This window comes from Equus asinus, chromosome 18 (assembly GCF_041296235.1).
Source record: "Equus asinus isolate D_3611 breed Donkey chromosome 18, EquAss-T2T_v2, whole genome shotgun sequence".
Lineage (NCBI taxonomy): Eukaryota > Metazoa > Chordata > Mammalia > Perissodactyla > Equidae > Equus > Equus asinus.
Genome location: NC_091807.1, coordinates 11,939,689 through 11,954,571, shown reverse-complemented (window position 1 = coordinate 11,954,571; position 14,883 = coordinate 11,939,689). Strand labels below are relative to the sequence as shown.

Here is a 14,883-nt window from a genome sequence, read left to right as displayed (position 1 = left end):
AATGTAACAGATGAACCAGCTACGAGGGAGGACCACAACTTTCCAGTCTACACTTGGCCCCAAGGAAAAACTACTAACACTCTGACAGCTTTGCATAAATATAAGCATAATAGATTAGACCAGATGTGCCAATGAAAGATTATCAAAATAAACACCACTTCATATGACAGCTTTCAAAGTAACTTCATTTCACAGAATCTGAAACTTGAAGCCATGATTCTTCATCTTCTACAAAGGGCTCAGGCCCGATTATTGACACAAGAGCTGAAATCCCTGGAAAAGGCTTCTACATGATCCAAGTAAGTAACAGAATGTCTGCTCTTAGGGGAACGAGTCTTCAGAAGTCACTCGTCCAGCTCTTTCATTTTACAGCTGAAGGAACTAAAATCCAGAAAGGCAATGTGTATTTTTAGAGGCAGACATGATTCCTGTTAAAGCCTGGCATGTAACAGCACTCAATAAAACTTTGTTAAGTGAATTGAACAAATCAATCATTTTTTCCCCATCTTTCTTCCAACCACTGAAGTTTCTTATGCTTAAGAGACCTATCCAGATATGGGTGCAAGCATTTTGACTATGATAATATATTTTGGTGTTTGTCTTGACATAAAAGCTGCTGTTATGAAGCAACAGCTTTTTAGGGGGGAAGTTAATGGATTTGTAACTAGAAGAATAGAGTCATACTGCTACTTATCAAACATTCAGATAAAAAACTAAATTACATCAGCAGTGAAAAATCATGTAGCTAGAACATCAATTCTAATTTAAAAGCCTTTCTGGAGACAAGGCAAAATATAATCCTATTCCTCAGTTGAAGCAATACTATTTCAAGGAAAGTTAATATAGAAGCCTGACAAACAATAATGTCAATAATCTCTTATATGTCTTTCTGATGACAATGGTGATGACAACATCATATTACAAAAAGAAATCTCAGAAAGAAACAAGTAGGAGGAATCCCCCTGAAGCCACCAACTCGGTCAGATCTCTTGTCAGGCTGATGGCCCAAACACTCAGAAAGCGACATCTCCAGGCAGCTGGCTTTGTGCATGTGAGAGGGGCCGATATTAAATTGTCAAAGTACTTCTTCCCAAGTTCATGCAGAAGCACACACATACAGATATGTAAGCACACATACCCCAGAGAGCACATACAGCAGCAAAATCGGACCATAAATCGAAAACCAGATTCTCAGTAGGAGGTGGCTACCTGGCATTCGCTAAGTTCCTTTAACTCTTTCAATATCATATGCCAGCAACTGTTAAAAGAAATCTTTGCCACATTTATGTCATCATGGTACTTTATTGACCTGCAGCTGTTAGAATAGCCCTCTAAGCTTTGGAGGGCTAGCCTAAAGACCATGAGGGTCAAACTGAGAACTCTAGTAAGAATATCAGTCAAGTACTGCTCTCCCACCCACTTAGTGTGTTTAGTTAAGTGGGGGGAAAACTACAGCTAAGCTGGCTCAAAAGTCCTGTGGTGTGAACAAATGAGGCTAAATCTCAGTTTTCTTACAGGACTAAAGTGAAGGAGGTAGGAAGAAATCAGAAATACTGCGGTGGCATAGTGGTTAAGTTCCCACGTTCTGCTTTGGTAGCCCTGGGTTCGTGGGTTCGGATCCCAGGTGCAGACTTACAAATGGCTCATCAAGCTACACTGTAGTAGTGTCCCACATACAAAATAGAGCCAGGCTGGCACAGGTGTTAGCTCAGGGACAATCTTCCTCAAGCAAAAAGAGGAAGATAGGCAACAGATGTTAGCTCAGGGCCAATCTTCTTCACCAAAAGTACCCCTCAAAAACAAAAAAAATGCTCCCAAGCTCCCTGTGTTCTAAATTTGTAACCATTGTATTAAATAAACATTGTATCCTTATACGTAAAAAAAGAAATAATAGGTAAGAGCTACAAAGCAAAATGAGAAGCCCAAAGAATAGTCAATCACATGGCTCTATCTTTTGTTTTAGTATAACCAAGCTCACCAAACACACCTCTTTACGTCCTTACTCTCCTGCTTTTCTATCCTCTTACCTTTGCTTTCCTTTTCTTCTAGCAATTGAGGTAAATAAACAGAGAACTGCTCCCGAAATCCCCTAATTCATGAAGTGTGAACGCTTTTCTCAAGTTAAAAATGTTTGGCATACCCTCTCTATAGCCAGAAAACAATGAGTAACATTAAATTAGTTAACACGGTTTAGTGGAAATGAAATAGATTCTGATATCAATCAGGCTCAGCAGTCATTTATTTTTATACTCTTTTATTGAAGTTACTTAATTTCTCAGAACCTCAATTTTTTGTTATTCATAATAGATAGTCTTTTCTCCATCTCTGCTCTAAGTCCTCCAAAATCTTTACAAAATCATCTGACATCTCATCTACATTTTTCCTGGTTCTATCCATACGAAGTTTCTCACTTTCCTCCAACTCTGGCATGGGATGGAATATTTGTGGAACGTTTTACTCCTCTTCAAAATCTTGTATATTTTGCCTTCTCTGTTTTCTTAATTCGGTGACTATAAGACAACTGATAATTTCTTTCTTCTTTCCAGCAACTCTTTTTCCTACTGACGTTTTGGTGTAACACGTAGCACTGAATTCTATGCTAAGTATCATTGATTAGCTTATCTATTTATGAATTTGGCTCAAGATATTGGTCTGGATTTCATGGATGCTTGTATAAATATAGCTTGTAATGCATTTCAATCTTTATTATGGCTGTTGCTTTAGACTGAAAGTAACAGACTGATGAGCCAGTAATCCTTCAATTTGATTTAAGAGGCCAGCATCTTTATTTGTCTGTGTGTGTGTGTGTGTGTGTGTGTCTATTTACGGCTACTTGTTAATGATTATGGTGATTGGGTGGCTCCTGTAGGGGCCAACGTACATCTGAAAAAGTTGCCAAGATAGGTCATATGTTCAGTAATTTGGGGAGCTTCTAAGTTTGGAGATTATTTTGGTTTTTGGGTTTTTTAATTGAATGTAAGAGAAAATTGATGGGGAAAATGGGCTAGTGGCATAAAAATTGAGATTTGGCTAATTCTTTCCTTTATTTTAAAACAGGAAAGCCATAAAAAGAGGAGTGTTAAGACTTCTTTCTCTCTAAGACTACATTAAATAAATCAGCAAAGGAAACGACTTAAGTCTTCTATTTACTGCCGTAGGCGGTTGTGTAAGTCTGGTTCTCTGATAACCTTTACTACATTTTGAGAGAGGCATTTTGTAACAAACAGCAATAAAACCAGGACTGAATTTTTTTTTTTTTTTGAGGAAGATTAGCCCTGAGCTAACTACTGCCAATCCTCCCCTTTTCGCTGAGGAAGACTGGCCGTGAGCTAACATCTGTGATCATCTTCCTCTGCCTTATATGTGGGACGCCTGCCACAGCATGGTGTTTGCCAAGTGGTGCCATGTCCGCACCTGGGATCCGAACCGGCAAACCCCGGGCTGCTGAGAAGCAGAACATGTGAACTTAACTGCTGCGCCACCAGGCCAGCCCCCAGGACTGAATATTTTTATTTAATATTTCCTCATAGAGGTAATAGTTATTAGGTATTGCTTTTAATATTTTCATGATAAAGAGTTATTTTTCAATTTTGATGTGATTCTAATTTTAAAAAGAATTTAAAATGCACTAGTATCTATATAATTAAATTTTAATCAGAAACCACTGGCAGTTGCAATAACAATTAAGAAAAGACAGTATCTAAATTCTAGAATTATTCTGGTTAAATTAATATAAATTTTAAAAGACTAATTTATGAATATGGTGTCTATCATTAATTTAAATCGACTTCTTATCCATGAGCTATATAATGAGATTGTAACAGTTTATCTTAAAAATACCATTCAGTTTTGAAATTCTAAAATGGGTCTTTTAAGGTAAACTTTTTAAATTGTAATTTTCTTTCATTTTAGTTTTCTTTGTATTTAGATATACGTGTCTATTTGTGTGTATGTACACATATAATAAACTTTTAAGTTAATTAGATTTGGAATGCATTTTAAGATTATTTCACAAGGCTTCTACTAACTTTATTTATCTACTTGGTATTTAATCAGTGAAAGTTACTTTCATGTTTTGAATTTATAAAAACAGGTAATGGCTATATTATTTATCTAGGGTTGCCATAATAAAGTACCTCAAACTTGGTGGCTTAAAATTAGAAATTTATTCTCTCATGGTTCTAGAGGCCAGAAAATCAAGATGTCAGCAGGGCCATGCTCCCTCCGAAGGCTCTGGAGAAGAATCCTTTCCAGCCTCTGGAGAGTCTGGTGGTCCCAAGCATTCCTTGGAGTATGACCACGTAACTCCAATCTCTGCCCCTGTCATCACATAGCTGTCTTCTCCCTGTGGCTTTTGTGTCTATGTCCAAATTTCCCTCTTCCTTTAAGGAGACTAGTCACTGTATTAGGGCCTATCCTAATCAAGTATGAATTCCTCTTAACTTGATTACATTTGCAAGGATCCTATTTCCAAAGGCCGTCACATTCTGAGGTTCCGAGGGGACATGTATTTGGAGGACACTACTCAAACCAGTACAGAAACATACAATAATCAATCAGAGCTTCTCTTCAGCCTGCAATAACCCTCATTACCATAATTAATTTACATAATTTCTTCCAAAAGCAAAGAAGTCAGCCTGAGGTGGATGTGAAATAGTAAACAGAGCTGGTCAACAAATATTTCCAGTTTTCTGCCATCTATAAAGTGGGAGTGGGGTGGATCTTGTGTCTTGCTTTGGCAATGAAATATAAGAAATAGTGATATTTGCTTCTAGCCAGAGGATTTAACCGCCATATTCTGCCTTTCTATTTGTTCAGAAAATGAGTAGTCTAGCAACATAGGTCCTGAAATGAGGATAACGTAGAATCAAGTCCCCAGCAGACCCACACAAGAAGAAATAACCCCTGTTGTTTGAGATATGGGAATTGTTTGTATTTGGAGAATATACCTTCTCAATGGAAGTGATGCAAAAATGATTCTTGGGGGCAAAAACCCAAAAATCTTACTCTTTTTATTTATAAAGTACATATATACATACAGTGCATAAGCATATATGCAGTATATCTGTGGTATTAAAATTCCCTGGGGAGGTGATTAAAAAAAAAAGTCTAAATGTCTAAAAATGTTCCCTATGGAATGACATTGAAAAATAGGTTGGGAAACAGCTGTTGAACAACCTAGCTGATCACGTGTGATACCACAGACTTTGTGGACATGACATATGAGTCTCAGCTTCAAACCATGACACTTTCCACATTTCTTCAGTTTGCTCCTTCATTAACTATTCTGAATTATGGGGCTAAAAATAATACCACCTTTATAGGCTTTGTGATAATTAAGACAATCAATATAAAAGTTTTATTGCAGTGCTAGCCACATAGTAATTGTTTTTAAAAAGTTAGATATTCTTAAAATTTAATTGTTATAATATTCATTGTGGTTTAATGTCCTGTGAAGAAATATATTACAATATTTCCATTTAAACTTTAGGCAATATTCAAAGTAGCTGATTAGATTTGTCAGGATAGGGTAAGTGCTAAAACAGAGAGTACTAATACTTCAATAGTTTAACACATCACAAGTCATTTTTGTTCAACTCATAGTCTAAAGCATTTGGGAGAAAGTGAGATTGTCTCCTCTACACACTGATCCTGAGACTCATTGATTCCATTGGGTGGCCCAGTGTTTTCTACAGGATTTGGCCATCCAATGATGACAGAACAGTCAGATCAGCGAAGATGGTATGGGAGGATCTTAGAGGCTAGACCTAGAAATGCCTACATTCTATTTGCCAGAACTCAGCCACATTATCTAACCTAACATCGAGCAGGCTGGGAAATTTGGCTAACTTCTTTGTGGAAGAAGGAAAGGAAATGATTCCAGGTTAACATAAAACCTTGTTTCTGCTACCGTGATGGAGATCTGTTACTCCCATTCCAATGACCCTAAGTGTTGGAAACCAATAAAAATGTACAATGAAAATGTACACTGTGCCACATCCTTTAAACGCATCATCCAAATGCCCTTCTGAGTAGGTCTCTTATTATCTTTGTTTTATAGTTGAGGCAATTGTTGAGATTACACTGTAGGTGGTAGAACCAAGATTAGAATTCAGATCTGCTTAACCCAAAGCTCTAGTTCTTAGCATGTTTATTAGTTTCCCCATTTAGCACATATTCATTATTCTGTCTCCTCCTAGAAATAATGGAGTAGAAATGCTCCTTCATAGTTAGATTAGAGAAGACTAAAATTTTCCTGATGGCATATGAATGGTTTACTTAAAAATATTGCCAAATCCCTGGAAGTCTTTAAAATAAAATGTTTTCATCTCTTTTTGATAATTTAAACATGATTCAGAATGAAGGCTGGAAAATAGACGACCAGAACCCCTATAAATATTTCTCCAGGTTTGTGATATAATTTCCTTTTAAGGTACGTGTTTGGTGGGAAGTGGACAAGGGAGAAACAAAATAATAGGTAAGTAATAAGCTGGACTTAAGCTGGTTGTAGAGACAAGCTAAAAATCCATCACACTACATAATTTTCATCGACCCTGTGTATACCAATGAGTACCTCAAACACTCATGTTTGCCAGATTGCTGAAGGAAAGATCATAGAGGAGAAGTCCTAGGAAAATGAGAATTTAAAAAATAGAGATTTGGTGAAACTATTCTCTCATTGCCATATATCTTATATTAGATACAAGGTACACATATTTAAATTTCATATTTTTATTAAATCTGTGGAAAAAGCCACTGAAAATAAAGAAAGTATATTAAAAATAAAAAGAAGCTAATGCGAGACGGGGTTGTACAATTTGTATCAAATTTTTCAAAACTGCACTAGCATTTTTCAATTTCAACCATTTGGTCTCTTGGTCCCTTTACGTCAGTATTAGTATAAAATGGAAATGCTGAAATTACTCAGAGAACAAAACTCACTTCATTTCATACCTGTACTTCATTTTGCTAAGTAAAAGATTAATCAGTAGAAACTGCTTAAGAGAGACAGACTTTTCATCGAAGTTAAAATATTTTGATACGAAGTATTTTATGTTCCATATTATTCCTTCATTTGCAGATTTGTCTATAAACTTGGACCATGACAAATTTCTTCCATATATTTCTTTTTATCACTTAAGGAGGAGAATGTGTATTTACATCTCTTTTATTTTGGTGAGCAAGATAGGCCCTGAGCTCACATCTGTTGCCAAGCTTCCTCTTTTTGCTTGAGGAAGATTGTCCTGAGCTAGGATCCATGCCAATCTTCCTCCATTTTGTCTGTGTGATGCCACTACAGCGTGGGATAATGAGTGGTGTGTAGGTTAGCTCCCGGGATCCGAACCTGTGAACTCTGGGCCGCTGAAGCAGAGTGCACAAACTTAACGACTACACCACTGGGCTGGCCCCATATCTCTCAATTTTTTGCGCCAAATTATTTTACCTAGGCTGCTTGCTTGTACCTAACAACTAAAAACCTAACATTCATTGTAAAAAGGACTTCAAGTACTCCACAGGCAGTCAGAAGTTATTTATCAGGCAGAAATAAGATAATTTGGATATTGGAAGAAAATCAGAATCTGCTCCGAAACAGATTAGTTCTTCTGTATGATAGAACCACAGGCAGCTCAATTGGATTACATGTGCCCTTGGATTAATTCCATGATATTATTGTAAAGGAAAATAAGCAACTTCTTTCTAATTTGAAGAATCCATTATTAAATATGTCTAAAAGACAACTCAGTGAGCAGATAACTATAAAAATCTGGGACCTATAGTACGATAAGACTTTTCCCGAAGCTTTGACAGTCCCTTCTTTTTAAGAACAACAAAAATTTTGCTTCGATTTTTAAAAAATCTTCCTATCAGGATTACAGTTAGGCGTTGCTAAAATTCAATTATACAAAGCCCAGACTGGAGCAGATGGACTTGGAATAGTTTGGCAAAGCACCAAAGGGATTTTCTTGGGTCCATGATATTGTGGTGTAAAAATAGCAGAAAGTGTATTATTTAACATCATTGAAATTAGGCTATATACTAAAAGAGGAACTTGAGGGCTTTAAATAAACATGATAAAATAAGGAGCAGAAAAAAGACCATGCACGCATACGAAGCCTAGCCTGTCATGGTTGGAGGCCACATAGATGGGGTTGCACTTGTAGATAATTTTTATTTTCATGAGGTTGACAACGTGGTTATTTATTTATTTATTTTTAAAGATTTTATTTTTTTCCTTTTTCTCCCCAAAGCCCCCAGTACATAGTTGTATATTCTTCATTGTGGGTCCTTCTAGTTGTGGCATGTGGGACGCTGCCTCAGCGTGGTTTGATGAGCAGTGCCATGTCCGCGCCCAGGATTCGAACCAACGAAACACTGGGCCACCTGCAGTGGAGAGCGGGAACTTAACCACTCGGCCATGGGGCCAGCCCCACACTGTGGTTATTTTTAAAAACACTTCTCTCATCTAGATGAGAGGCTATCTTTGCTACCAATGAGCTACTTTTTAACTTTTGGCAGAGGTTGAGATTTCATACATCACTAAGATGGAGGGGGGCAGGGAATGGAAAACCCCAGAAGGAGGAATACTGACATTATGAAGATAAAATCTCATGAATGAACACTGAGATGCTGTTATTTGTTTTAAAAAATTCCAAATTTTAAGGTATACACACTTAGAGAAATTATCCTTTGCTATTACTTCTTACTTACGGTATTATTTTATTTATTCAAAAACTGGTTAGATTTGAAAGCATCACTGAACTTGTCAATCAAGATAAAAAATGATTTTCCCAATTGATTTTAATTCTAAAGAACGAAAAGTCCTTCTTCACCACAAGTGATGGCATTTAGCAGAAAACACTTTATTTTTGTGAAATATTGGTACATTTCAGTCAACTTAAATCTCAGATCTCTAAAAATGGAAGATTTTAATAACTCCATGTAATGTACTAAAAGTACAAATTATAGATACATAGATAGGCAGGCTTATCACATATACAGAATTATAGTAAATAATTGAAAATAAATTGATTGAAATCAGATGTTTAAGACATATTTCAGAAGAACAACATGCATTTTATCTTGGCTCCCTCAATTGTTTTTGGAACAGGATGGAGTGTAATAAAAAAAATAACCTAGGAGCGAATTAGTCACCTTTCTCTGCTCTGGATTTTTAACGCTTTACTTATTTTAATTGTCCCGTGTCCTTCTGTAGGTAATAACCCATACATTTCATCTAAATGTGGTGTTTCTGTATGGTATGGTAAGACAGTCTTAAACAGAAAAATTCAAACTGAACAGGTAACAAATGGTGATCTTTTGGCTTTAAAAAGATTCTTCAATTTTGAAAACAAAGCTGATTACATATTTCCATATGTTTTGGTGCACCAGGGGTTCTCTTAAATTGATCAATCAAAGCAATTTATTAAAGTGTTACAGCATTTCTACAATGTGGAAGATGTCTTAAAATAATCCTGGGAAGCACAGCCTAACAACTTGGGAGCATAGATTTTGTAGTCGGATCTGGCTTCAAAGGAAGATTGCACCTGTTGTTAACTTGGGTTGGATATTTATCATCTGTACAATGGGAATAATATCAACCACATAAGGCTCTTAGAGGAATTAAATGATATAATGAATTTGTAAAAACGAGAACAATCCCTGACACATAGCAGGCATTCACCACATGGCAGTAGATATTAAAATTATTATCATGGATCAAAACTTTGATTTGCCTATATATACCACCTTGCAATTATAATGACAGGATGTTGGGAAGAGTTAAAAAAATGGATTGAGGGGTTAAGTGCTCACGTTACCCTTCAGCGGCCCTGGGTTCGCCGGTTCGGATCCCATGTGTGGACATGGCACCGCTTGGCAAGCCATGCTGTGGTAGGCGTCCCACATATACAGTAGAGGAAGATGGGCATGGATGTTAGCTCAGGGCCAGTCTTCCTCAGCAAAAAGAGGAGGATTGGTGGCAGATGTTAGCTCAGGGCTAACCTTCCTCAAAAAGAAAAAAACAAAAAAAATGGATTGAGGTTTTTCAGTTTATACCACATCCTTGAGGAATCTGGTATGGAAAAGAAATATTTAATATTTTATATCTATTTGTGCAGATTGCCTTCAGATGACTATTTCATGGTCTCCAAGACATGCCAACTAAGAAGCACAATCACAAAGAAGGCCATTTGATCACTTTATCCAAATTAGGGTTAATTATAGTCTCTTAAACACAGTCGTCTTTAGATGTATTAAAATATATATTTATCTGGTAGGCACATTTTGAGTACATAATAATACCATTCCAAGTTTTACATAAAAGGAGCCTAGATTTCCATGTACATTTGCTATTCAGCTGCTTCTTTAGAGAAGAAAAAATAATTCCTATTTGGAAAGATACTGAAGCCAAATGCCCATTTAATTTTCTGTATCTTCAACCTTCTGATTTGGTGGTGGTGGGGCTTCACTGAAAGCCATTTCTGGCTTTTCGTCTTAATGAAAACCTAAGAAATTTTTTTTTTTTTAGCTAAAGCACTGCTAGAATTGAATGTCCAACTTCTACTAGAACACTCAGGTTTTTAAGATTTTCCTTTAAGATAGAGTGAGAAATCCATTTCTTCCATAGACAATCAATGCTCACTGAAAACATGTTAAATTTAATGGAAATATACATGTTTCTCTAACATAGATCTTACAAATCTCCCAAAAGTTCGTGTCTTTGTTCCCCTTGGAATTAATGTTATTGATATTACATTTCTGTCTGTTGACTCTTACTATCACTGTTGATGACTTAGCATGAGAGTTTTGCTCCTAATTTTAAACCATCACTTGATATGACTTTCTTACAAAATCATCAGTTTTCCTTGGTTACATTTCATATTAAATGAGATGCTGACAAGGTATTCTTTTTAAACATCATTTACGAACTCATCTTCAAGAAAAGCAGAAAACATGGACCTCCAAATTCCTTTGTTATGGGCATTATTACATAATGTAGGTAATGTATGGCAAAAAGGTGACACCAGACTGAAATCACTGGTGTGCTTCATCAGTTTTAGCAGGTAAAGTAATTATGAATGGAAAATGATGATGCTTGGCCCCAAATGCCAAGTAAATATAACCAAAGAGATGTTTCTCAAAAAAACCTTTCCTCCTGTGAGGTCATTTGGTCATACTCTACACAAGGACAACTTTTCTGTGGGATATGAGGCAATGTTTTTGTGCTCTGGAGGACAATTAGTAGGCCATTCTCTTCTGACCAATCTCCCCCTACTTCCCACACAGATTTGTAATCTCTGACTTTAAATGTAGCCCAAAAGTTTCAAATGAAAGTTTTACAGAATTATCAATTATTTTCCAGTATTACAGATAGATAAGAGAGATGTTAATCCAATGAATTTTGGGGTTTTCCAAGACCACAATATTATCTAGTTTAGATTTAGTCCTTTGGGAAAAAAATGCATGTGAATTTTGTTTAGTTTTTTTTTCAGAGAGTGGCAAAACAATATCACATTCAGAATCATTACTATGAGAATTCAAGTGATTTAGCTTAAGCACACTATTGCACTTCTTTAAAAACAACTAAATAATGTAGGTCAAAAGTGTGCTGAAATTACTCAATGCCTTGCCAGAAGAGTGGCTTGTTTTATTCTTTTGCAAGACTATTTACCATAATTTTCAAGCATGCTGAGGGGCAAGTCTCCTAACTGCTTGAGCGTCGCTGATCATCTTTTGGAAACACATGATATCATGTCCATAATAGGCAGCGGAGAGCTAAATTAAGTGGGAACACCAAAATGTATCCACCAAACAAAAGGCTCTTCCTCAAACTGCCTCAAATGGAGAGAATCTTTCCTAATGTTTTCCAGTAGGGGGAACTAGAGTCTCACCATCCAGCGTTTAGCTGGGCTCGGGGACGTGCGTGAGTTCCTATAACCCGCCTTCTAATCACCCGAACAAGCATCAAACAGTGATCACACGTGGGCCTGGCCACACCGGCCACACCGGCGGCACCGCAGACGGTGGCATCCCTTTGATCTAACGTGGCCTTCCTTAATCATCCCCGGTCCTGAATGGCATTCGCTTGGTGGGTTTTGCCTTAATTCTCAGGGTTTTGTCGTCTTTAGGCTGGAATCCGGCTCTTTTTGAGCTTCTATTAGCTCAGTTGGGTTTTTAGCTTTCCTTGAACCTGCGTTTTCCGAATTTCCTTTCAGAGGTGCTAGTCTGGAGGGCAAGGGCTTCAGGCATCTTTCCCTTCCCCCCAAGGTCTCTCATGCCCCGTCCCCATCCTAAGCGCCTTCTGCTCAACTCCCTTGCATCCCACAATCCAGCGTCTAACTCATCTTTCAGGGGTCAGAAGGCAACTGAGTAGCAGAAGAGGGGATGCCACCCCTTCCCCTCCTCCTCCCCCCGGGATTCCTCAGGGGGCCATAGATCTTGGCTAAAACGAGCCGGTAGAGGCTACAGATTTCTGTACACCCCCCTCTTTTTATCTTGTGCCTTTTTAACGCCATAGGAAGCAGCCCCCGCCCCCCAACCTTTCCGCTCCAAAAGGTGATTATATTTTGTTTCCTTTCCTTTTCTCCCTCCCGCTCAGCTTCTCATTTTGCTAAAAGGTGAAGAGTGTTTGTGTGATTTTAACGGGTAATGAGGCTGCGCCCCGGGTCCTGGAGGATGATCTTTTTCCAGAAAGAGCGTGCATCTCCGGCAGACGGAGGGATGAATAATTAGGAAGGGCTTCCATGAAATCACTCACCGAGAAAATTACCTGCCCATTAAACGGGACGCGGCGAGGAGCAGGGGGCTAGCACCCACCTATCCCCTCCCGAGGCGAGAGGGGGTGGGGGCGAGGAGGCGCGGAGTAGGGGAACCAGTTAACCCGGGCCCTCGGCTCCGAATTTGTTAATTTCCGCCCCCCTGGGACTCTCTGCTCTCCAGCCGCCCCCCACCCCCTACCCCCACGGCCCAGCAGGCTGGCGCCCCCTGCACCGACGGGTGGCGGAGTGTGGAGGTGGAAGGCTCAGAGCACCCCCTCATTCCCTCCCGCCCCCCTCCCCGGGGCAGACTCCAAGCAGCTTTCATTCCTCCCCTCCCCTCCCGCCTCCTCGCCTTCCCTCCTCTAAGTCCTTCCACCCGCAGCAGCTGCAGGAGGAGGCGGACGCTCTGCTCTCGGGCCCCGGAGCAGCGGCGGCTGGACCCGGGCGCGCGGCTGCACCGCGCCTGGCGGCTGGACTGCGCGCTCCCTTTCTCTCCCGCTCCCGGCTCCCGGCTCCCTCGCCCCGCTCCGCTCTCGCCCGCAGCCGCCCGGGTCCACAGTGGCTCAGAGGCGGCCCTGCGGGGGTGGCCGCAGCCTCAGCCCTGCCCCTCCCACCCTCCTTCCTTCCCTCCCTCCCTGCAGCCCCACCGAGTAAGAGTTCGGATTCTCCACCCGAGTCGTCTTGATTTCCCTTTGCCTCTCTTTGGCAAACCAGAGAGGTGGAGGGAGGCAACGAGGCTGCAAAGGAGAGGCCCGCCAAGTCCGTCCGTCTGCAAAGTGTTGCTTTGACACATCCTTATTATGGAAGTTAAGTAAAAAAAAAAAAAAAAACTCTGGACGTGGAGCTGCTACCGAGAAGGAGACCGGGGGAAAGGCAACCAGTAGGCAGGCCAATGGTTTTTCGGCAGCGCGCTGGCAAGTTTGTGGAACACTTTCTAGGAATTAGGTCTTTTTCCTCCTCCTTCATCTTCTTGACTTCTGAAGAAAGAACTTGGCTTTGGATTGCAATGGAGCCTGAGGACAGAGGGTTAGACACACTTGAATAATCCCTCCGGCTGGGCTGAATTTGTAGGAAGCCAGAGTGTGGAAATACAGCAGCCTTGGGGGTGCCCTGTTAATTTGGCTGGATCTAAATGTGCCCCATTCAAGACCTCTCCACTAGCCCCTTCTGATCTTGCGATTTGCTGTTCTTGACTTTAATTAGCATCTGGGAACGTCTGAACTTTGGACCTACCTCTTTTTTTGATACTTATTTTTGTACTTTTGCTCTCTGGGATTGGTTTCTTAATCTGGATCCTTTTTAATATGTCAAAATGAGTCGGCTGATGTTTACACAACTACTGCTCTGTGGATTTTTATATGTTCGGGTTGACGGTAAGTTAAACATGCTTTTACCCTTTTTCTCCCCCAAAACATTTTTTTCCGAGTCGAACGTGGGCTATAAATAAAATGACATTATGACTGTTCGTTCCTTTTGGCCTGGCACGGGGCTTTTTGGGGGCAGAGATTTTAAGTCTTTTGTCTCTAAACTGCTCCAAGTGGGACGTCTTCGTAGTCCCCTATTGTTGTTATTGTAATTTACTTAATTAATTGAGGAGTTGGCTAATCACTGATGGGCTCTCAATTTTGTTGGAAAAAAATATTGAAGTAAGTGTCTTGAACGAGTCTAGTACTCTTGTGTCTGCTGTCTCTTTGGTGTTTGCTCTTGTATCTGAACTTTGGCTTAGAAATTCAAGTGAAGAAAAATAGTAATAGACACTCCAGTGAAGGTTCAGTGGGTTAGGAATTTGAGACAGGGCATCTCAGGGATCAGTGTGTATCACCTGCATGCTGGTAAGTGCTCTCCGAGAGGGAAATCAGAATGAGAAATTTAGATCAGAGGGAGAAAACTGTCAAAAGTAAGACTGGGCGAGGCTCCAGGAAGGGGGTGAGGAGATCTCTGGGCTGGCTGCAGGACTCAGCTCAGTCCCCACTGGCAGACACAATGGGGATCTGAAACAGGTGCTGTAGGTGTCTCCCTCTAGGTTGAGTCTGTCTGTCAAGCAGACAGCATTCTGCCTCTGATTCTCTTGTCTTTTGTTCAGATTTGGTTTCCCGGGATATTGTCACAAGATGTCAGTTTCTTG

General features: G+C 39.7%; 1 protein-coding gene across 19 annotated transcripts in view; it reads left to right on the top strand.

Moving 5' to 3' along the window:
- Positions 1-14,883, top strand: part of ROBO2 (roundabout guidance receptor 2) — a 1,206,434-nt gene that overhangs the window by 627,263 nt on the left and 564,288 nt on the right. Inside the window, exon 1 of one of the 19 annotated variants that reach the window (XM_014867650.3) lies at positions 13,133-14,131. The exons of the other annotated variants lie outside the window; for them this stretch is intronic. Within the exon in view, the coding sequence (XP_014723136.2) occupies positions 14,071-14,131 (61 nt within the window). The 5' untranslated portion in view covers positions 13,133-14,070. Of the gene's footprint in view, positions 1-13,132; positions 14,132-14,883 lie in introns of those variants that run through there. 19 annotated transcript variants of the gene reach the window in all.